General features: G+C 36.5%; 1 protein-coding gene across 3 annotated transcripts in view; it reads left to right on the top strand.

Annotated features, from left to right (window-relative positions):
• The window catches only part of USP33 (ubiquitin specific peptidase 33), a 33,197-nt gene that overhangs the window by 3,966 nt on the left and 6,284 nt on the right, over nt 1–22,947 (top strand). The window contains exons 4-20 of one of the 3 annotated variants that reach the window (XM_017743557.1): nt 1,317–1,469; nt 2,672–2,771; nt 5,724–5,793; nt 7,065–7,178; nt 7,851–7,929; nt 9,997–10,417; nt 10,815–10,955; nt 12,441–12,553; nt 14,312–14,484; nt 14,587–14,690; nt 15,273–15,306; nt 16,098–16,143; nt 16,812–16,992; nt 18,247–18,373; nt 19,696–19,865; nt 21,234–21,315; nt 22,616–22,724. In XM_017743557.1, coding sequence (XP_017599046.1) covers nt 1,317–1,469; nt 2,672–2,771; nt 5,724–5,793; nt 7,065–7,178; nt 7,851–7,929; nt 9,997–10,417; nt 10,815–10,955; nt 12,441–12,553; nt 14,312–14,484; nt 14,587–14,690; nt 15,273–15,306; nt 16,098–16,143; nt 16,812–16,992; nt 18,247–18,373; nt 19,696–19,865; nt 21,234–21,315; nt 22,616–22,724 — 2,217 coding nt within the window. The remainder of the gene's footprint in view (nt 1–1,316; nt 1,470–2,671; nt 2,772–5,723; nt 5,794–7,064; nt 7,179–7,850; nt 7,930–9,996; nt 10,418–10,814; nt 10,956–12,440; nt 12,554–14,311; nt 14,485–14,586; nt 14,691–15,272; nt 15,307–16,097; nt 16,144–16,811; nt 16,993–18,246; nt 18,374–19,695; nt 19,866–21,233; nt 21,316–22,615; nt 22,725–22,947) is intronic. The other 2 variants (XM_008640821.1, XM_008640819.2) reach the window with 2 other exon arrangements.

Raw genomic sequence — 22,947 nt, 5'->3', positions numbered from 1 at the left:
ACAGATGGTCCCTGAATTTCTTGCCTACAGTTTTATACCTCTTGGCTTCTTACAGTAGTTTATTCCTGCTTTGCGTGCTGCCTTAGCAACGTTATGTACTCGCCAGGTAGGAGAAGGCAGGCAAACTATTAATTCTGTGTCTGTGACATCCTTGTCTTGATTTTCTTATTACTTAATTTTAATTTGAGGATAGTAAGCACTTTTCTGGATTCTTCTTTAATAAAAATATCAATAAACTTATTAAAATGAGAGAAGTGAGGTTGGCATGACCCAACTTCTGCTTACTCCAGTTTACACCAGCAAGGCTCCCTGTACTGCAAACAGTCATGTTCATTGCATCCACTCCAAGAAAATTATTAAGCTATTGCTCTGAAGTCTTGTAATTATGTATGGATCTGAAGCTGCAGAATTAAGCATATTCTCATGTTTGAAATTGTTTGAGTTATTTATGTAAGTCTGATATTTTTAGTGGGGGGAGGGCTACCTGATGAGATTTTAGCCCACTTTCCATTAAAAACATTGTTCTTGTACAAGGTTTTACTAAGTGAAGAGAGAAGGAACTTGGCCGTCCTGTAGCAGTTGTAGTATTTTCCTAATTTCTAGCAAATCCCCTCATTGTCTATAAACCTGGCTGATGCTGACATATAAGGAAGAAATACAGGGAGGATTTATGAAAATATTTGGAGGAAGCTAGCAGTTGTGTACCCAATCTTACATTAAGCGAGGAGGCTAAAAAAACCTTAAGATTTGAACAATAAAAATATTCTTCATCTGTCAAGTTTTCATATTGCTTCACAGCGTGAAGCTGTCAACAGAAGAACTATTTGAGTCTAGAATGTTTGGTTTGATCTGAGCACCTCTTACTGTAACTGAACTAAAAATTTTATCTTAGTCTTTAGATTGCTGCACACAGCCTGAATTTCTTACAGCAAACCAGTAGAAATAAACATTGCAGAGGAGGTAGCTCCCATTACGGCCAGTTACAGATATTCCTTGAAAACTGGTTTGTTGTGAATTGTAGCACTTCTAACAAGAGTTTTTCTTCTTATTTTTTTAATTACAGAGAAGCATGTCAGATATGACAATGTCTTGGATTCTGATTGCATCTTGTTGCTAATTTGAGTGATTTGTACTGGAAACGAATGTTTGTGCTAAAATGTCAGTAATTGAATTGCTCTTTTTTAATATTCTAACAAACATACTTGTTTCATTGTTGAAAAACCTAGAATTTTAATGTAGCTATTCTAGCTTGTATTTAGCAGTATTTAGTTTTTCCCAATTTCTGAATCCCAGTTGTGGTTTTTGTCCTGTTTTAGGAGACAAAGCACTGTCTGACTGTCAACCTTACTACTCTCCGTGTTTGGTGTTACGCCTGTAGTAAGGAAGTATTCCTGGATAGAAAACTAGGAACTCATTCTCCACTACCAAGTGCAAGATTGTCTCACCAAGCACAAGAAAACAGTGTGCAGGTATTTTTTAACCCAATGGAACAAACGCAGCTGTAGCTTTGCAGTAAACATTGTGTTTTCTCTTAAGTGAGAGACTGACTTTTCCTCCATTCTTGTGGCTTTATTCCTCTCTATTTTCATAAAGTTTTTTTGGCTTTACTGGCATCAGTACTGCTCACTCTGATCTTTTTTTTCTTAGATAAGTGTTGTCTTGGAGAAAGTTGCACTGCAATTTCTTAAGTAAAATTGTTTGGAATAATGCTTGTAGCTGAAGAAGGAAGTGTTATTTCTTTATTGCACATGTAATGTAGTTACATAAAAATGACAGGTAACTTGGTTAAAACAGTCACAAGTAGAAATACAGTATTTCTAAATGTGTTTTGCTTGAGATGTAGAGCTGTAAAAGAGAGACCATCATGCACAGGTTGAACAGAAAGATGGGCAATTTTTCAGTCTATGTAATGAAGAAATACTTTTACTTCAAAATTTAGTATTTAATATGAATGTTATCTGGTCATTTTCTCATAAAATGCCAGCAGCTCAATTGGAATATCACCATTGGAATTTTCTAAAAATTTCTGTTGTCTAGAAATTCTTGTCACTTGATATAAAGCTGAGTTCAGTCTTCTGAACTTCTGTTATATTTAACCTGCTTTAATCTTCCAAGGAAACAGGTATAATACAAAGAAAAATGAGTAGAATGTACAAAGTCTATGAAACATTTTGTTGAGGGTTTTTATTTCTGTGCTCACAAAAAGAGCCTGTCATGCAATAAATGCCTGCCTGTCTACTACTTTGTTTCTCTATCTGTACATTTTTCTTTCAAGACCTTAATTTGTCTTCATTAACTGTAGTGAGCCATCTGCTGGCACATCAGAAACACCTTCACTGGCTTAGGTGATGGCTCCTGCCTTAGCTCTTCCTCTTAGCCTCTTCAAGGCTGCTTTGTTACCCAGGGGAAAGAGATGCCATCCCTGGCTTTGTTTTGGTTCTTCAGTTGTTGTTAGAAAAGCATGCAGCGACCTGAAAACAAAAACATGGGGGGTTCTTAGTATTTCTCAGGGTACCTGTGGAGCCCTGATGTTCTCACTTCATGTGCAGTGAGATTTCAAAATGCATTTACATCATTTTCTGCTTCTAGATTTGTTGGTAAAATTACACATAAGCTTAATTAAGTGGAAAAGTGATTAATAGAAGTAAATAATTCTTTTTCTCCTTTTAAGGATTTTAAAATACCCAGTAATCCCACACTAAAGATTCCATTAGCAGCTGTATTTGATGACTTAGATATAGAAGTGGAAGAAGATGAATTGAAGACCAGAGGTAATAAAAGCAAAACCCTGTGCATTATTGCATGAGTATGTTTTCAAGTCTGTTTTCCAGCTGTATACTAATTCTCTTCTAAGTGGGACTGTTTCCTTTTCTGCTCCAACTCAGATGTTTATTTTAGTTTCATCTTCCTTGCGGCAATCTGACTTACCTTCAGAGCAGAGGCTGTGGTGGTAAATTGTAGTGCACCCAGTACACCTGTGCAAGCAGCAACAAAAATAAGAAAGGATGTTGGAGTAATGTTTAGTGCAGTTGGTGTTGTAGACACTCTGGGTAAAGGCTTTTTTAAAATCTGTTCTACTGTTTTTGCCTGCCCTAAAAGCCTCCTGATTTGAATGCTTTCCTGCATTTTGAATAATGCTTTTCTGAGCCTGTAATATCCTAGTGTGGGGTTTTGGTTATTTGTTTTCTCCTTGACATGATTGATTTCATGCACTGCCAACCTTTCTCATATCAAGGACTACCCCACCCTCATACTAAATCTAGTGTAAAGATGAAAATAAGAGTGATGAAATCCCCAACAGTGAAGCTTTAATCTTTCATTTCATAAGAGAACATAATAATTACTATTTTTTTTAAGTCTCAGATTATTATTGATCATTCCAAAAAGGATGGGTGTATTTGATGGTAAAGAAAATGTTTCTAAGTACCATTTTTTTCAGAAAAATATGACCAGCAGATCGATGAGCTGTTGTTTTTGAGATACATTGCATATGTCAAGGCAGTTTGTTTTCCATCAGTGATGAGAGAAAAGTTATTCTGATTTATGAATGTGCCAGTTTTGGCTGGGCAAGAGTTAATTTTCTTCACAGCAGCTGCTGTGGGGCTGTGTTTTTGGATTTGTGCTGAAAACAGGTTGATAATGTAGAGATGTTTCAGTTATTTCTGAGCAGGGCTTACAGTCAACCTCTGTTTCTCACACCACCCACCAGGGAGTGGGTTGAGGGTGCACAAGAAGTTGGGAAGGGTCATAACTGGGACAGCTGACCCCAACTGATCACTGGGATATTCCATAACATATGGTATCCTGGGAGAAGAAGGAGGAAGATGGGGACTTTTAGAGTTAGGGTATTTGTCTTCCCAAGTAACAATTATTCATGATGGAGCCCTGCTTCCCTGGGGATGGCAGAATACCTGCCTGCCCATGGGAAGTGGTGAGTGAATGCCTTGTTTTGCTTTGCTTGTGCAAACAGCTTTTGCTTCACCTATTAAATTGTCTTTATCTCAACCCATGAGTTTTCTCACTTCTACAATTCCCCCCCATCCCACTGTGAAGGAGTGAGTGAGTGGCTCTGGGGGGTTGAGCTGCTGGCTGGAGTTAGACCACAGCATGGGTCTCCTTCGCTACCAGCTTTCCCTCTCTAAGTCTGCTGGCATTGGTCAGAAAACCTGCCTTGTCCCTTCTGTTGTCTGGCACAGTCTTAGAGGATATGACACCACTCCACTAATTTGCCATCTGCCCTTAAATCGTTACGCCATGTGTTTTATCCCTAGTTAGTTTCTCCAACCAATGCGTGTATTTGTTTATTTTTATCTCTTCTTGTGTTATTAAGATTTTGGGGAATGTCGCTTACATTGCAATAATATACAATTAGAATTGCATTAAAGTTCTCAGTAATGATGATATGACTATGTTAAGACACCAAATTGAAAGGAAGAAACTTCTTTAGCTTTGTTCTAACTTTGCTCTTAAAATTTCTTTTGAAATGCTTTTGGTGAAGCAAACATTAGCATATATCTTCACCAGTAAAGAAGTCTGTTTAAAAACTTTCCTTGCAATACTACAGGCTGGAAAAATGCAGTGAGAGTATATTTCTGAAATATCTGCTGCCTCTAAAAAAATGAAATAAAATTAAAATCCTCTGACTGCTCTTGCTTTCCAATTTCAGTAAGAATGATTGTTCTCTTTGTAGCAGAATTTGGAATGCATGTTCTAGTGCGGGAAGCAGGACTGTATTTCCATTCAGACAGATAGAAGGACATTTTAAAACTCAATTTTTAAGTCCTGTCTATTAGAAATTGTAACTGAAGTAACCCAAGTGGTTTTCAGGTGTAGAAAGATTTTTTCTAAGTAACTTACTTTTCTGCCACAGACTAAAACTACTGGGGTAGTTCCTACACTTCAAGAGTCATAGTGCATAGAGTCATCAGCATTGGTTGCTGAATGTTTGTTAAGTTTTTTAAATTTTTGAGTTTTACTGATTCTTTGCTTAGAAATGTTACTGTTCCCTCATACAAAAGCAATTCTATTTTGAAATATTACTTCATTAATGTAACACTTTAGTAGCCATGAATAGCATAATTCATAATAATGGAAAGAATATATGTTATTATAACTTTCATGTGTGTGGAAAAAGTATATGTGACTATCTGTAAAAAAAGTAAAGAGTGTGGGTTAGGAAATAAACTATGTGGGGAAGTCTGAGCTGAGCAGTCTGTTTGTAAAAGTAAAGGTGTATCATTGAAATAAAAAAAGACTAATTGCAGGACTAGTCTGGGATAATCACATGCTGAGTACATTTTGAATATTGAGTGTAATCTGACTTAGTGTGAACTTGGGACCGAAGAATGAAATCTTTGAGAAGCTTTTGGTAATGTGATTAGTTACAAGTGCAGCATAGCAACACTTTAACTGACCAGATAAGTCATTAGCTGAAGTAAAACTTTTAAATTAAATTATTTTAAATTAAAATCTGCAGGTATCATAAACTGTGAAAAGTTAGTAAGATGAAATACAGTCCACTTGTCTGAAGTGTTTTAGTCAATCAAGATCAAAACACTTAATTACTACTTCTAGTTAGATTGGTATTCCTTTAGGAGTCCTGTGTTTCTTTTAGTTGCAATTCTGCATCATAATTGGCGTCCCAAGTGTTACGAGTGTTTTGATTAATATGTATTTTCTAGGAATTATTGGATTAACAGACTTGTATTTATTCTGTTTTTCAGGTCTAACAGGATTAAAAAATATTGGAAACACTTGTTACATGAATGCAGCTTTACAAGCTCTTTCCAACTGGTAAGGAAAATGATAGTTAATGCAATTTTATATTTGCTTATGCATGCATTTTTTCCAGATGGTCTTAAGGGGTTTGAAGAGCTGCACTACCATGGAAGAGGACATATATTTCATGACTCTCAGTCTTGTATCCTGCAAACAATTTATTATGGTATATGGGCCGCTCAGCTTTTTCCCTGTTTCATTCTAATGCCTCCTACATGAAAATATATGCAGTTTTAGAAATTAGAAGAAAATCTGAAAAAAGCTACTGGATTTGTGGATTGGTCTTTGTATTTTTTTTTTCCTTTGCTACAGAAAAATCAAAGGAAATGCATAAGAATAAACTCTAATTCAAAAAGAGAGATACTAGGATCAGAATTCAGTTGTTACAAACAATGTGTCTGGAACATTCTGTGCTAAATCAGGGTAGGGATAGATGGAATGCAAAATCCCATGTCATCCCATGGGAATACTAGACAAGTTCACAAAGGAGGAATCTGCAGAAGTTGAACAGATAGAAACAGTATCCTGGCTGTAAAGTTTCATGCAGCAGGAGTGGCGGGGCGGTGGCAGGTCCTGAGCAGGTGTCACACAGGGTCACTGTGAGTGGCCACAGGCCAAGAGCAGGCAGGGCTAAGGACCTCGCTGAGGCTCTTTGATGAGGGAGAGGAGAACTGAGGCAGATCTCTTTGGAAGATAAAGAAGTGGAAAAGGCACCATGAGGAAAGTATTATGTTGAGAAACGCCAAATTTTGTGAGTTTGCTGGGATGTCTCCTTTCTTGGAGGGAAATGGGTCCAGTGTGTATGAGGGGTTGTGACTTCAGAAAGGAGGTTTAAGGGAGAGGAAAGAGTATGTGAGTTGGCAACACTGCATGGAAGAATCATTTAAGTAGAAATTATTTGCCTACACAGATCTTGTGGCACTGTTGGATTCTAGAGAAAAGATTTGTTTGGGATGCTGTTGTGGACTAGGCTCATGGTGATTGTTGCTGGAGTGGTACATATGTACTTCTGTGACACCTAGTAGGAGTCGCCTTGAATTTGAATCCCATTAGACAATTCTGGTGCTTTGAGAAATGTCAGAGCTCGTTTGAGGAGCAGTGTGGCTGTACTGCTGAAGTTGTCCTACCAGGAAATGTTTGGTCGCAGCATTTAAGAACGTAGGAAGTAGAATTGTTCAATTATAGAATAGTATTACTCTTCTTATTTTATAATCCTGTATGAAATGCAAATTTCCTCTTGTATTTTAACAACCTGAAAAAATTACTGTTTTCTTCTTTTTATTCAGCCCACCTTTGACACACTTTTTTCTTGACTGTGGAGGCTTAGCCCGAACAGATAAGAAACCTGCAATTTGTAAAAGTTACCTCAAGCTGATGACAGAACTCTGGCACAAAAGCAGGTATTAAATCATTTGGGTGATGAAATGATAATAAATAGATTCCAGAGTCGTGAGGGTGCATTAATTTGTCCTAAGTTTCTAATTTTTATTTCATATGTTCACAGAATTCTTCTTAAAAAAAAATAAGGAAGGAAAGGCTGACTTGCAGGACTCAAGCACTCCTTATAACCTGTTCTTTTCTGTATATACCAAAGATAGGACAAGAAAGAGATTAGATGAGCACTGTGCAAGCATTAAGCTCTTAAAAATGTTTACATTTGCCAGAAATACATCTGAAATGTTTAACACTGTGTTCTTCATTCTGTATCAATGTTTTATCAATTTCTCTTATTTCCTTATATGGAATTTGTGTTAGATCTAAGAAAATACTTCAAAATATAAATACAAAGGTAAAGAAACAGTAATTGTGCACAGTGCTGAGAGTATGTCTGATCTGTCATCTGATTGTCTGACAAGAAATGTGCCATGAAAGTCCTGATACAGTCACTGTTTCAGTTGGATGACAGGTTTTTAAAAATTGTGTAGTTAAGAATTCAATACCAATATTATGTTTTGTTAAGATTAATATTATTGGTGTTCAGTTGCAGGTAACATTATGATCCCAGCAAAGATAAAAAAATCCACTTCAATGCTTTCTTTTTCAGTGTTTATATATTTAAAACTTTTTTTTAGGCCTGGATCTGTTGTTCCTACTGGTTTATTTCAAGGAATTAAAACTGTTAATCCAATGTTTCGAGGCTACTCTCAACAGGTAAAACTTTCTGATGTCTTTTAAATCTGCCTGAGCCATAAAGTTATCTCTTAATTAGAAATCAAATGCTTAAGATACCATACTTCCTGTATTTGTTTAAAGCAAATGCAACATAAACTTTAGTTAATATGACTTGAATGTAGATCATCTGAAATTGAATAATCAGTAGTTAAGTCATGTTTTATATTTATTTATATCAAATTCTCAAAAGGCCTTCAATTTAGAATAACTCCTTTTCTTTGAGGAAAATTTAACTAATAATATCTGAACTTCTCCTTTGTGTGAAATAATGCTGCTAATGTTTGAGCAGTCCCAGAAAACAAAACGAAGATATTCAAAAATAAAGAATATAACAGATTTTTAATATATTTCTCTACCAACGTTTAAAAAAAATACACAGTATGCATTTCCATTTGGTATCTTGGAAGAAAGCCCCACCATTTGTGTGTTATGGGAACCACAAGTTGGTGGCTTGATAAATAGGTAGGGATTATTAAATAGCAAAGGCATTCTTCAGTTGCTCCTTCATACAATATCTTGGTGCATCCATACAGTTTGGATCACTTCATTAAAAGCTTTAGGACTAGGTGAGAAATTTAAACCTCATAATTAGGAAAGCTTAGTAGTATCTTCCAGGAATCTGCATTTATTAAAAGGAGTTTTGCTGTTTCCATTATGTTTCATATTTGTGGCGTGAAGATTAGGACACATGTTTTAATGTTCAATTGCTGCATGTAGCTGTAAAGTCACTGTTTAAATATTAATCTTAGTGTTCTGTAATCTGCTCAAGAATTTCTAAAGTGCCACATGGATTTCTGAAAAAGTAGAAATTCAGCCTTGATAGCCAAAAAGAAACTGTATGGAAACTTAATTCTTGCAGCTCTGAACACTGATGAAAATGTCTTTTTCCATGCAGAGTTACACTTAATGAGACCTTTTTAGGTTAGGCCTGGATCATAGTTCAGTTGTATGCACAAATTACAGCACAGCAGGGCTTTCGTAACCAACGCTCTCCTAGCTCTCAGCCTTGCAAGTTGGGCAGCCATGTCCAATCTTCAGGGAGAAAATTACATTGATCAATGAAGAATGTTTATTCATTGATCTGTATCTTGATGTTTTTGTTAATTTTGGCTTTTTATGAAAGGATTGCCAGCAAGTAGGCATACTGGTTTTTTTTTTTCATTACCCAAATCCAAACTTAGTTCTGTAAGTTGCAATTTTTAAGAAAATAAATGTTTTGTAGTCAGCGGTTTTGAGCTTAATAAGTAATTGCTCTGATGGATGGGAATGTTGACCAGCAAAAATTAGTATTATGAACAACCTACAAAAAGGAAAATAGAAGAAAATAAAAGCAGTAGTAGTTGCCAGCAAGAGGCTTTTGTTTTCTCGCCTGCGTGCTTTATTAGATACTTTCTATTGCCAAGGACCAGGCAGCTGTGCTGATTGATGAAATTTGGTGGCTTTTAAGATGTTTCCAAACACAGATTAGACTTTCAGTAATACTTTACAGCTTTGTGGGAATACATTTGGGGAATCTTGTTGAGGCTTTAGAAGAAGAATTGGAATATTGTTGGCAGTGTGATGCATTGGAAAGACAGACTAAGTAGCATCATAGCACTTTTTAATAAAAGTACTTCATGCCCAGTGAAAGCAAGGCTCTGGTTGCTTTGCTGGATAAGGCTTACAAAAACTGTCTCTAAAATGTTCCATTACAAGCAAAGCTGGAGTCTCACCACACTGCTGGTAGTTGTTTGAGTTACATTTATCATTCCAGTAAGCTATGGCAGCACAACTGCCGTATGTTAAAGTAATGTTGTTAAAGTAATTTATTTTGCAAGTTGGAATGTTTTGGAGGAAGCTTGTATAAGATTGTGACATGCAAGAAATGTATGCAGGAAACATACATGGTCCAGAAGTGAAAGTCATTTTGAACATTAGACCTGGGACAGAGGAATTTTCTTTATTCTTCTTTAATAGCCAGCTTTTTTAGTTATCTGTATCTTTTCCTGATATGAATATCTTCCAGATAAAATAGAGTAATATGGTAAAACTTGTTTAAAATTCTAGGACGCACAAGAATTTTTGCGTTGTCTAATGGATTTGCTTCATGAGGAACTTAAAGAACCAGTTGTAGAACTGGAAGATGCCCAGCCTATGAGTGTTGAAGAGAGTATGGAAGAAGATAAGAGCCAGTCAGAATTAGGCTTTCAGCCCTGTGAATCCTGTGGTAACTGTGATAAAACAGAAAATGACACAATTTTCAAACCTGTCTTAGAGGATCCTGCAGAAACAACCATGTTAATTCAGGATGATGATAACAACTCAGTCACATCCAAAGACTGGCAGAAAGAGAAAATATCAAACAACAAACTTAAACGAGCAAATTCTATGGAAGACTTGGAAAAAGATACGAACACTGTTTCAGAGACCACTGAATTTTTAAATAACCAGGGAACTGTCAAAGTACAGATACACAGCCGATTCTCAGGTAATGCATTGCTAAAGCACAATTGAAATAGTCAAGATCTTAGCCAGAATATCTGTGGGAGTGGAAGTGGGTTGTAGAATATAGTAGAGGTATAGGTCAAATAGGGTAGGTGGTTTTACGTGTAAACAATGTACTTTCTTAGTTTATTTTTTCAGTTTAGGTGTTCTGAATCCAATTTTAATTCCCTTAAAAGTTAACTGTTTGTACTGGGTCAGGTTTCAGATAACCAGAAGAGTGAGATTTTTTTATTTTGCTCTTAACTTAAGAGGAACTGAAATGGTGTTACGTTCCTAAATGTCTAGTGGCCTGACAGTGTGGGAAATAAGTTACATGACCATTGTGTCTGTTCATTCTGCAGTAATTTTTTTCATAAAATTTGTGCAAATCTCAATTTCAGAATACATCAATGACGTCCACATGAATGACGTATCTGCAGCCCAAACACCATCATCAATTGAAGGGATGAACACACGCTTATCAAACAGCCCTCCAAAATCATTCCCATCGTGCTCTTCACTGGCACAAGTCCACAAAAAAGGTAGAGGCTCTTTATTTCCTTCCTGGTATTGAATTACTCTGTATTGTAGTTTTCATTGTGTTTCTTATGTCTTGTGTAACAATGCAGTGTTGTTTCTAAGGGGGTTTTATCCCTGTTTCTGGTGGGAAGAGGGAGTGTTGTGTGTAAGCTGGACATGCAAGATCATTCCCTGTATTTCTGTAATCTTCTGATTCTTTTGAAGCATGAATAGTATTTGCCTCTATTTTGGGAGGACAGAGTATTATTTTTAGACAGTGTTCTCAATTGCACTGGTTTGGAGAGAGGAGAAAGGTGTAAGAAGTTAGTACCCCCAAAGGTAATGCTCTCTGGAAAATGAGCTCATTGGTTCTTCAGCAGAAGTTCAGTAAATCAGCATTTTAGTCAATTAAGGTTTAAGGTGCCTTGTATAATTGTACTGTAGATAGACCTGTGAATGCTGGCTGCTTTATGGTTGTTAATGTCCCTGCAGTGCAGAGTATTTCTTTTGGCACTGCAGCACAATGCATTTATGAGCATCCAGAATATTTCTACTTTTACTTGCCTTTACATATGAGACAGTGCTGCTTTAGGGCATGAGGAATAATACATGATTTTTTTTTCCCCTGATTTTTCTAACAGTAGATTACTTTAAGCAAAGCTTCTTTCGCAGAGCGTGCTTTTAAGGCATTGCACCAAACCCAAACCAAAAAGCAGTACAACTTTAATGTTGTAATCCTGCTTCATTCAAAAGCCCGTCCAGATAAGTCCTGAACTTCTGAACATTCATGTTATCTTTTTCATGCTTTAGCATCGGTGTTGCATGACAGTGATTTAATGGGCTTAAGTCATTGACCTCCTTGGTTCATTTGTTCAGCAGCTTTGACACTGCATCTCTACTACTGTCTCCAGTTTTGGCTTCACCATTACAGGAGGGTTTTAGATAACCTGAACTGAGTCTGTCAGAAGGGGTACTTGGTCACTGGTGCTTGTCATGCCCAAGGAGAGGTTGAGAGACCTGGGGTTTTTTAATAAGCGACTCCAGTAGTACCTTTAGTCTACTTCAATCCACTGTCATCAGTGTTGTGATACAGTAACCTTGTGTGTGAGCTCTTCAGCCCAGTATGGTTTAAGCTTCCCAGGAAGATTGATCAAATTAAGTGTCAAATAGAATGTTCCTTTTTATACCTTGGGGGATTCCTGTCAGGATAAATCAACCATGTAGCAATAGGCTGTAGATTTCAAGACTGGCAGTTTGAGTTTTACTTAGAGAGGCAAAAGTTTCTGTTGGTTGTCCCCAGCTGCTTGAGGAACCCACATGAATTGCCTGTACTGGCAGTAACGTGATCTTGCAATTCTTAAGAAATATTTAGTAAATAGAAAACAGGGCTTGGCTCATAATTTAACCCTGAATATATGAGACTTCTAATTATATTACACAAAGTTGAAGGAAATCAGAATCCACTGGGTTTTGGCTTACTGCAGCATTTTATTTTTGTCATGTTATAGTTTCAACAGTATCATCACCAAAAAGGAAGAAGCGCAAGAAGTACAGGAGTGTTATCTCTGATATATTTGATGGGACTATAATAAGTTCAGTCCAGTGCTTGACTTGTGATCGGGTAAGGAGAGAAAGTTCTAGCTTTTAATATGTTCTTCTCTTACTGCTTTATGAATATCGTCATTCTCTGGTAACTTGAAATTCTTTTGTGGCAGATTTCCTCAGAAGGTTGAGTTGTTTCATGTTAGTTTTCTTAAATTGTAGTAGTGGGTACTACCAGCACTTTGTGATGAGAATAGCTTGTATTCATTGAGCTGGATATTTACTCAGAGCTGAAAAATAACATTTTGAGAATTGGTTTACAGCAAGTGGAGAAAGAAGCTTGCTCTTCAACTTCATTTAGGTCTGATTAGTTTTTAGTAGTGTTCTGAATATCCTAATGCATACCTGCTACTATCCTAAGTTCTCAGGTCCCTAATGTTTCAAAGAAAAGACAGTAATCTAATATTATGCTGTAACAGTCTTATCAGATAGATTGAGGCTAACAAAATTAAGGTCTTTCAAAAAATCCAAGTAAAGACACTAACTTTTGCAGTGATATGAATCATTAGCTGCTTTCTGAAGTTGTTTTCTACTGCAAAAGGAGGTGAAACATAGGAAGGGTTGATTTTTTTCCCTGTACTATTTGCTCAGACAATTACATGATTATTTTTTAAAAAGTCAGTTATCTAAATATGCCTAGTGGACTGCTTTAGTTTCAAAGCAATCGTATCAAATACTGGATAACCAAATCTTTATGTTGGGGACAACTTTCTCAACATAAGGCTTAAACCTAACCCTGGTGTACTTGCATGCCTTTAATACTTCTCGTGTTGATTTTCTCTATTTCCGTTTTGCCTCTGAATCACGAGCTCTTTTACTCAGAGTTCAGATTGAAACGCAGGAGACGCCAGGCTTTTCTTCTAATTGCTGTTATTATTTTCTTACCTATAACGCAGCTGCACAGATTGTGCCTCCAAGTTAACAAGGTGGAAAATGGCCCTGAGTTCTAACTTTCAAGGCCTTTTAAGGTCCAAATCAACCAATTATGAAATACCAAGTAATATGTTTTTATTTATAATCCAATAACTGTCTATTCATGACCCGCAGTGGGGGTTTTTTGACCCAATACCAGAACAGCCAGATTTGTGAAGAAGGAGAAAAGATGAAGAACAAATCCACACCCCAAATCCTCCATATTGTTACATATATATTATTGTATCCCAGAAACCTAAATTCTCTAAACCCGGGGTTCCAACACTCTTGGTTTAGATCTAAGAATACAGAGACCTCAGGGTAATCTGGTGAACAAGTCGAAAAAGCAAACAAGAATTTCTAAAACGTGTTTGACGTGTGACTCTGTGTGACTATATGATCACTATGATCACTAAGTGAAGTACAGGAGCAAGAAAAGGCACAGCTGGGTCTCCCTTGCAGCGAGTCCAGTTACATCAGGTCAAGATAATGTCAGAGTAAAATACTGTGGAAACAATGGACTGAAGCTTTCTGAAACTACTTTGTATAACACAGCCTGAGGCAAAAATCATAGTGCTTTGTATGACTGATATGGAGACAAATAATAATGACCTACAAAAATGTTTCAGTGATAACAATGTGCAAGTTCATGCCTAAATGTTACTTTTTTTTGGTTCCTCTAAAAATCCGTTTTTTAGAAAATGTCTTCTTATTAATCTGCTTTTTTTATGATTAATTTGGTACCTAGTGGAATTTTCAGTTATGCAGTGTCTTGGTAGTTACTCGTGAACTTTACAGAATTCAGTTTAATTGCTGTTTGTCTTCAAGCTTAACTCCATTGTGTTTCATTTATTTTCTTCCTCAGCTGTCTGTAACCCTGGAGACCTTTCAGGATCTGTCCTTGCCTATTCCAGGTAAGGAAGATCTCGCTAAACTCCATTCTGCAAGTCATCAGACATCTCTAGTCAAGGCAGGGTCATGTGGAGAAGCATATGCCCCCCAGGGATGGATAGCCTTTTTTATGGAATACTTCAAAAGGTAAATAATACTTATCTTGTTTTATTTAATTGTCTATTTTGAAATTCTAGTTTCTGCTCTTCTGGCAGAACATATGTTGGTTTTCTTTCTTTTCTGTCAATGATGTTTCAGGTTTGTTGTCTCATGTGTTCCTAGCTGGTTTTGGGGTCCAGTTGTAACCTTACAAGATTGTCTTGCTGCCTTTTTCGCCAGAGATGAGCTCAAGGGTAAGAGGTTCATTACCTGAACATGTTCCTTCTGTGGTTTTTTTCCTCCTGTCACAATGAGATGATTTAATATCTTCTTAGCTTAATGCAATTAAGCAGAGGCCACCTGTTAGTGTAATACAGTCAATCCTTGTTCTTTTGGGATCATTCATTTCAGAAAGGTAAGCTTCTCATTCAGCTGAATATTTGAGATAAGAAATGCCTATGAAAGCTGCTTTAGAAATGTCAAGTCAGTCTGAATTTGGTTTAGTGAAATTGTATCAACTGAAGGTTCATAAAAATTTCAAACCCACTATATTAATATTCATTCTCATAACCTCAATTTGGACGCAGTAAATTATTTCCCTTTTAAATTATATAGCATCATCTCTTCAGATTATACTGTACTGCTTCATAGTTGAAGACATAAAACCTAAGAACCTTTCCTGTAGTTTCTATGTCAACACTATTATGACTTAAATATTGGACGCAACCTAAAGATAAATTCCCTTGAAACTTTTATATACCAAATGTGCGCACGTAAAGGATAACTGCTCGGATTTGGAGAATAATGGCTGGTTTTCTTCTCCCTGGTGTTTGCAGGTGATAACATGTACAGCTGTGGAAGGTGTAAAAAGTAAGCTGGCTTTTACCTTTGTTTTACCTTGTCTTAATTTGAGGTTTTACTGCTTCCATTAGTCCAGAGACATTTATTTCTGTTGGGTATGTCCGAATACTGTTCATCTTTTGATATGACCCTGTGTTCTGGCTGTCAGAAATTCAGTATTACCAAGGTGCGGGGGTCAGGAAACACCGACTTACCCTACCACATGTGCTTAATTCTTTCTCATCCCCTTACACCTTTAGATCTAAGTTGGTTTTGTTTGACAAAATAAAACCTCTTAGCCCTCTCTAATACTAGCAGCTTTCCCCTAATACGCGGTAGGTCACTAAGGTGTGTTAAATAAATAAACTATGGCTTTAAATACTAAAGAACCAAGAAACAGAAGTGGTTTGAAGAAGACTGCTTGAAGCCCTTCATGGTACCAGGAGTGTTATTCCTTCTTGTATGTGCCATAGATAATTTCTTAGAAGTAAACTTAGTTCATTTCTTTTTTGTCTTTTGCTGGATAATCAGCTTTCATGAAGCTTCAAGTTCCTTCCTTTATGTTAAGAGAAACAGTTAGCAATCAAGTAGGGACTTGATTGTGCTTGTTGTTTTGAATTTTTCAGCAGTACAGATTGTCTTGTCTTATGAACCATCAGTTTGTATCTTTTTGGCTACTCCATGTCTAGTCTACATTCCAGAAATATTTTGGGTTTACTAATGCAATGTTCAGCTTAGGCTTTTGCTGATCTAGCACAATAAAGTAAAACCTTTTCAGAATAAATTATTGATTGTTTCGGTTTGGTTTTTTCTTTGCTTAGGTTAAGAAATGGAGTGAAATTCTGCAAAGTGCAAAAATTTCCTGAGGTACTGTTGCAATATGAACTTTAAAACACTTTTTCTGGGTGATTAGGAATGTAAGACTAATGAGTTGCATGGAGTAAATTGTGTTTATAAGGCTGTGTGATGAAAGTCTACCTTCATACTGCCATTTGTTTAAGAATGTGAGCAACGTGGTTATTCACCCTGTAAGAAAATTAATCTTGTACATGACAGGTATAGGAATGGGATTTCCCTCTGTTACTACTGTTGGTCTGCAGACAGTAACACAACGTTTCTATTCTATGTTATTATATATACTACTATTTATACTGTAGGTCATAGAATTAAACACCACAGCCAGACTGGAAAGCTTGTCTATAAGAAACATTTGTAACTTTACATTTAAAAGGTAATCCAGTCTTACACTTCAAAGCATGAGTTGATGGCTTCAATAATCAGGAAGAATTAATGTCCCTCATGGCAAGATTGTGCAATGTGTGCTCTGAGGAAGAGAAAAAGTACATTTTTCAGTGCTGCATCTGTGTTAGTAGCCACAGCTGATTAAAATGCAGAGCTTGTGAGTATGCTTCAGGTCATAGGGAAAACTCTTCTTTTTGGGCTGATAAAAGGAAAAGATGGCACACACTGTTCAGGTATTTAATATCAAATAGCACATATAGTTCTTTGACTGAGTCCGTCAATCCTTCTTACAGATTCTGTGCATTCATCTCAAAAGATTTAGACATGAGCTTATGTTTTCGACAAAAATTGGGACCCATGTGTCCTTCCCCTTGGAAGGCCTTGACCTTCAGCCTTTCCTTGCGAAGGACAGTCCAGCTCAAATCGTGACTTACGATCTCCTGTCTGTCATCTGCCATCATGGAACTGCCAGCAGTGAGTATGAGCTTGATTGTTTTGTCTTTGCAGTTGGTACATCAGCACTTTTCTTTAAGGGTGATAACTATATACTGAAGGGTAAATAGATAAACAATGATAATTTTAATGTGGAAGATGAATGCCATGATTTTTACCTTGACCCAAAAGATTTAAGGCTTGTTCTGGAAGAGTTGGCACATCTTTGAAATTATATGGCATACCTAAATAAAATTGAAGGTGGAAAAATATTAGCAGGTCCTGGAGTATTAAGTAAGAAAACTATATCCACTGTTGAACAACATAGAAGTGTACAAATAATGTTGCCAGCAGATGACCAGTTGATCAACTGCTCTACACAACTGCTGTTCATGTCAATGCTTTGTGTGCCTTAATTTTTTGGAAACTGTTTACAAAGCATCACAGAGATCCCAGTCATTTTTTCAAATATGTTCTCTTGGATGATTGCTACCATTTAACCCCAAAACAGGTGGTAACTGCTATTTATGGGTAGTGATGAGTAGGTGAGTAAACATCTTGCTGCTATATGTTGAGGTAATTTCTGCCTAGACAATTTCATATTAAGATTTGGAAAAAAGGAGGAACAAAAGTTTTAAGACAGAAACTTCATAGATTTTTATAGAAGTTAGTCCCTCATATTCCTCAAACTTGAGGTAGCCACTGTTTGAATTGGTTTTTCTCCATTCTTTTTTTTTTTCTGGATGCTTTTTCAACTTCCACTTAGTGCCGCTAAGTGGTGCTTCACATAATCAGTTTAATGGATAGTTGATTATTTACTTATTAGCAGTTAAATATGTTTTTAAAAATAGTAATAATTTAAAATATCTTATGAATAGTCTTCGAAACATAGTTAATTATGGCTGTGATATCATGTAGCTTTTCCACATCTATGCTACTTTCTATTATAAAGCATACAAAGATTTGAAAAGAGTTCATTACAGGAACTGATAAGGGTAAATTGTTCAGTCTTATTCGGAATGTCATGGTTCAGGACTGCATTAAACAACACGCTGCTTGAAGAGTGCAGGAACATGCTGAGATTGGTGTTCAACTCACCACTAGCTAATAGAAATTCAGAAAAAAAGCTGATGCTGAGTTTGACAAGTTAATTTCAAAGTCATGTCTGCTAATGATCCTGTTTCTCCCATTTAAAACTTGAGGGGTTTTTTTAGGACTTACTTCCTTTTCATATGTTGCTGAGTAAAATGGACAGCTCTAGACATTTTTCAGTAATTCTTGCTTCTTACACCCTAGGTGGACATTACATAGCTTATTGTCGCAACAATTTAAATAATTTGTGGTATGAATTTGATGACCAGAGTGTCACAGAAGTATCAGAATCCACAGTGCAAAATGCAGAAGCCTATGTTCTCTTCTACAGGTAAGACGTTAAAAGTACAATCATATCCCTATAAGTCATGTATGTAAATTACTTTTTAAGCAGTTGGCCAGCTTTCAGAATTAGCTGCCCCATGAGAATTATAATGGAAGAATTTGACCAACAAGAAAAGCCTGTGCTGGAGAAAAACTTAATCCTTCAATTATGTCCTTAACACTTGCTCTGTCAGAGCTAAAGCATTTATATTAAAATGAAAATGGAATCTGTGTAGTAGGAGAACTTTAAGCAACAGTTAAGAACTAGATATCTTATTTTCAATTAGAGGAAGGGAATTCTGCACACAGGGAGGTTTTGCACACAGAAGGTTTTTTAACTGAGATCTAACTGGAATTGTGCAAAGTCTTTATCAGAGGGGATGAAGGACTGCAGAGGTTTTACTGTGTTATAATTTCATCCATTGTGTTATACATTTTATTATACATTTAATTTAATACAATTGATAGGCTAGTCTCTTCCTGAGAATTGAAATGAAAGGTGAGACGTCATGTTATTGTCATCTTCAGTCTAGGGAACTGTTGCACTTGAGATAATGAAAGCAACTCAGTGTTCAGATTTTAAACTTCTGGTACTAAGATCAAATTTCCACTGAAAGTTAGCTGCAAAATACATCGTGTCAGAGTTGCATAAAAAAGAGATGTGTTCTGAGAATGTTTTAACATTTAACATGGACACTCCCACCTGCCACTGTTCAAGCTGAGCCCATGAATCTGACTTAGTAGGCCTTTTAAAAGGAATTTGGAAGTCCTGCTTTATTGCCAAGAAAGAGCACTAGATCTTTGATTGTGGGTGAACATATTCAAATAAATAATAAAAGAATAAGAACAGCGTTCATAAAATAGGGCTTTAAAAAAGAATATATCCACAAAAGACTAGTACTGGTTTGGAGAAGAGATTCTGTTGTATATAAACCAGGAGAGCAGAGTTACTTCCAGTTGTACAATGAGAAAAGTAGGAGGATACAGGAAAAGTAGGGGAATTAGCTGATGTATTTACTGTGTAACCTTACTTGTGAAGGTAAGGAAGGAACATCTGTCCAAGAAGCACAGCTTGCAAAGCTTTATCTCAAATGCTGCAGAGAGGAAATGAGCAGATGGGCGCAGCCCTTTGGTGCTTTACCACCTCTGCAGCATAATCAGCTTCTGTCTTGCAGCCCAACTGCTTGCTTTCTTAGGCTGTGTAAACTGGGAAGTGCAGACAAGGCCCAGGTAATTTACTTGAAGGCAGAGATTTCTTTTCACAAAATAAGTTATCTCCACTGTACGCAAGGATCTGTATTTGTTTAATGATTTCTATTTCTGTAATAGAAAGAGCAGTGAAGAAGCACAGAGAGAGAGACGGAGAATATCAGGGCTGCTGAATATGATGGAACCAAGTCTTCTGCAGTTCTATGTTTCCAGGCAGTGGTTAAATAAATTCAAGACTTTTGCAGAGCCAGGACCAATTTCAAATAATGACTTTCTCTGTATGCATGGAGGTGAGACTCTAACTGTGAATCATTTGAAAATAATTAGTCAACTTCTATCTATAACAGTGGTGTATACTTGTTTCAATTAAAGGAATTTGATTATACTAGGTTCATGTTATAACTTGTTAGGTAAATTATAACGTCTAAGTAAACTCTTTCTTATTTTAGTAGCTGACTAATTAAAAATGATACTGTGTGAAGTTATCCTATTTTTTTTCTTTTCTCTGCACATTTGATTTTGTTCATAAACTGTCTTCATTCTTAAAGGGGAACAATTCCTCTTATCTGCTTGCTTCTTAAACATGTATATTCACATTTTAAAAAATCCTGTCACTATATCATCATCCTTAATACTTTCATCTGCAAATTGAATGTTTTTCTCTGCTGTTGACTGTAAGCAGTGAGAAGGTTTGAAAACTGCTTCAGAAGAAATTGATCTGATACAGAGTATCCAGTGCCTAACAGTGTGAAAATCAAGTAGTAGTTCTGTGTACTTGGTATAGGAGCATAAAAATTTTACCTTGTGCTATATGTTAATAAAAATACGAGCATTACAGTAAGCAAAATATATTTGGGGAAATACCCATATTTGAGTGCTGACATTCCAAGAAATCATTACCATGTGGTACTTATTTTCTAATAAAAAATACAGTTGTATTAGATTACAGGATAGAGGTGCTGCCCCCATTGCAGAACCAAAATTTTAACACAGGACTATTGTGTCCCTGTAGCAATCTGCAGAGTACCTGTGAGCCCCTTGGCTTTCCCTCTGCAGGGCTACAGCAGATAACTCTTGATGTACAAGTGCCCAAGTACTGGATTTTCCCTGTTCCCAAGAATTCCTGCATAGTCCACTGTTGCTTACCATGTGCTTCAACTCAACACTGTTAATTCTGCAAGCCCCTCCATTTTTGCCTTCCTCAAAATTTCTCTGCTTTCAAGTATTCATGTTGTTTGAAATAATTCCAAATGGTCTGCAGCAAATAAGTGAATTTTGAATAGACAGTTTGTTAATGTGTTTACGTGCATAATCAAAACATTTAATCATCCTGACATTTTAACTGGATGCCATAAGAAGCTTTTTGACATCAGTATCTAAAATGGATTCTAGCCCTTTGGTTTTAGCCATTCATTTTAGCTTTTTATAAGCTTTTCAGGCTCACAGAAGTCATTTTAGTCAGAGAAGACTAAAATTAGAGTGGTGTCTCTAAATACAGTGATAGATTATACTGAGGTAAAACTTGTTTCATATAATTTCTCTGAATTCATTGAAAGGTTCCATTTTTTATTTATTTAGGGACTTCTAACATAGTGTCCTCCCCCCACTAAAATCCACAAGTCTTTTTTTATTGTTTGAGGTTTTTGTTGCTTCTGCAGGTGTTCCTCCACACAAAGCTAACTTCATAGAGGACCTAGTTGTAATGCTACCTCAAAATATATGGGATAATCTGTATAGCAGGTAAGTTTTAAACTGTAAGTGGAAAAAATCCAGTGATAAAATTTGAGAGCCAAGCAGCAACATCAGACTTTAGAATCAGTGGCTCAGGAAAAAGACAGCCCTCTGGGCACACAGCTGAGTGAAGGGATTGCTAACAGCTGATTTTTATCATTTTCTTGTGCAAAGTAAAAGACTGCATAGAGTAGTGTGTTATTGGGGTAATGTTTCAATATTAAACCAATAAACATGTATGGTATGTATGAAATAACACAAAGTAGGTCAGCAAAAGTACACTTTGCAAGAGTTTTTTGAAAGAGCTCTCTGTATCAGCTTCCTGTTCTCTTGTTGGCTGGAGACAGCTTTTCTTTTATGTTGGCTTTGAATCCATAGCCTCAGCTGCCAGTACTGCTTCAAAATTACTTATATCTGAGTGTTCTGTGTTACTGCCCCACACTTTAATGTCGGTCAGGTTTGAGTGCTTGCTTATAAAGGAGGAATTCTTACAAACTATGCCTTGTTCTAAAGTAACAAAAAGCTGCAGAAGAGCTTTGCTGATGGCTTTGAACCCTCTGTACTGCACTTCCATTAAATATTTTAGCTGGTAATTTCCTGCCACCTAAACAATACATCTAAGGGTTTAAGGCATTTTTTATTGATGTTTTAAAGTTTTGGTGCACACAAGTGAAAAATAAAAGCAATGCTATTTCCAGTTTATTTCCCTTTTCCTGTATGTATTGGATTTTTCTTCCATTATCCATTTTCTGCATGCAAAAATGTCCTCAGAAGGAGTGCCCCTGCAGACTTCCATGGATACAGTTTCACACAAGGAAAATGTGAGGGAAGGGTCAAGAATAACCTATTAAGAGCAAAACAATAAATAAGTTTAGAGGCTGGAGTCAGGGAGGTAGCAAAACTGATGAAGAGTCTCCAGTGGGATGGAGGAACACATTTAAGACAGAACTGGCTGGAATGTTTCCGTAGGCTGTTTCTTAAAGGTCTTTGATAAAATCACACCTGGTGTATATATAACAATATTTGCTCACTGACATGTTCTAACCATAGTAACTCCTTCTGAAGTCTGAGATGCAGCAGAATTTGAGGTGGTTTGTACTGACATGAGGCAATCAGAACTTGCAAGATGGTCTTAGGATGGAGTACAGAATATTACTAGGAAAATAAATGGTGGCTTTTCTGGATCACTGTGACTGGCACATGTCAGCCTTCTGTTCATACTGACACTTGCCATGTCTACAGGTGCATGGTCTTTTTACATTATATTTTCCGCAAGGCTGATTGTTTTGGTTTTTTACTTTTACTGCAGATATGGGGGAGGACCAGCTGTGAACCATCTGTATATTTGTCACACCTGCCAAATAGAGTCTGAAAGAATTGAAAAAAGAAGGAAAAATGAATTGGAAATGTTTATACGGGTAAAAAAGTAAACACTTATCCATTCTGCTACTGCACGACACCTGATATTCATTACTAGACCCAAGGGATTACCAGAATTGCACAGGGGATTCCTGTAACAAATCTACTTTATTAAATATCTCTATACCTATATACCACGCCATCTTTCCTAATGGCAGCAATAATGTTCTTGTGAAATCCCAGATAACTGTTTACATGAAAATGTACTTAGAGAATATTTTT

This window comes from Corvus brachyrhynchos, unplaced genomic scaffold (assembly GCF_000691975.1).
Source record: "Corvus brachyrhynchos isolate BGI_N302 unplaced genomic scaffold, ASM69197v1 scaffold48, whole genome shotgun sequence".
In the NCBI taxonomy this organism is placed as follows: domain Eukaryota; kingdom Metazoa; phylum Chordata; class Aves; order Passeriformes; family Corvidae; genus Corvus; species Corvus brachyrhynchos.
The sequence above is the reverse complement of the archived record's forward strand: the minus strand, read 5'-3'. Positions and strand labels throughout refer to the sequence as shown.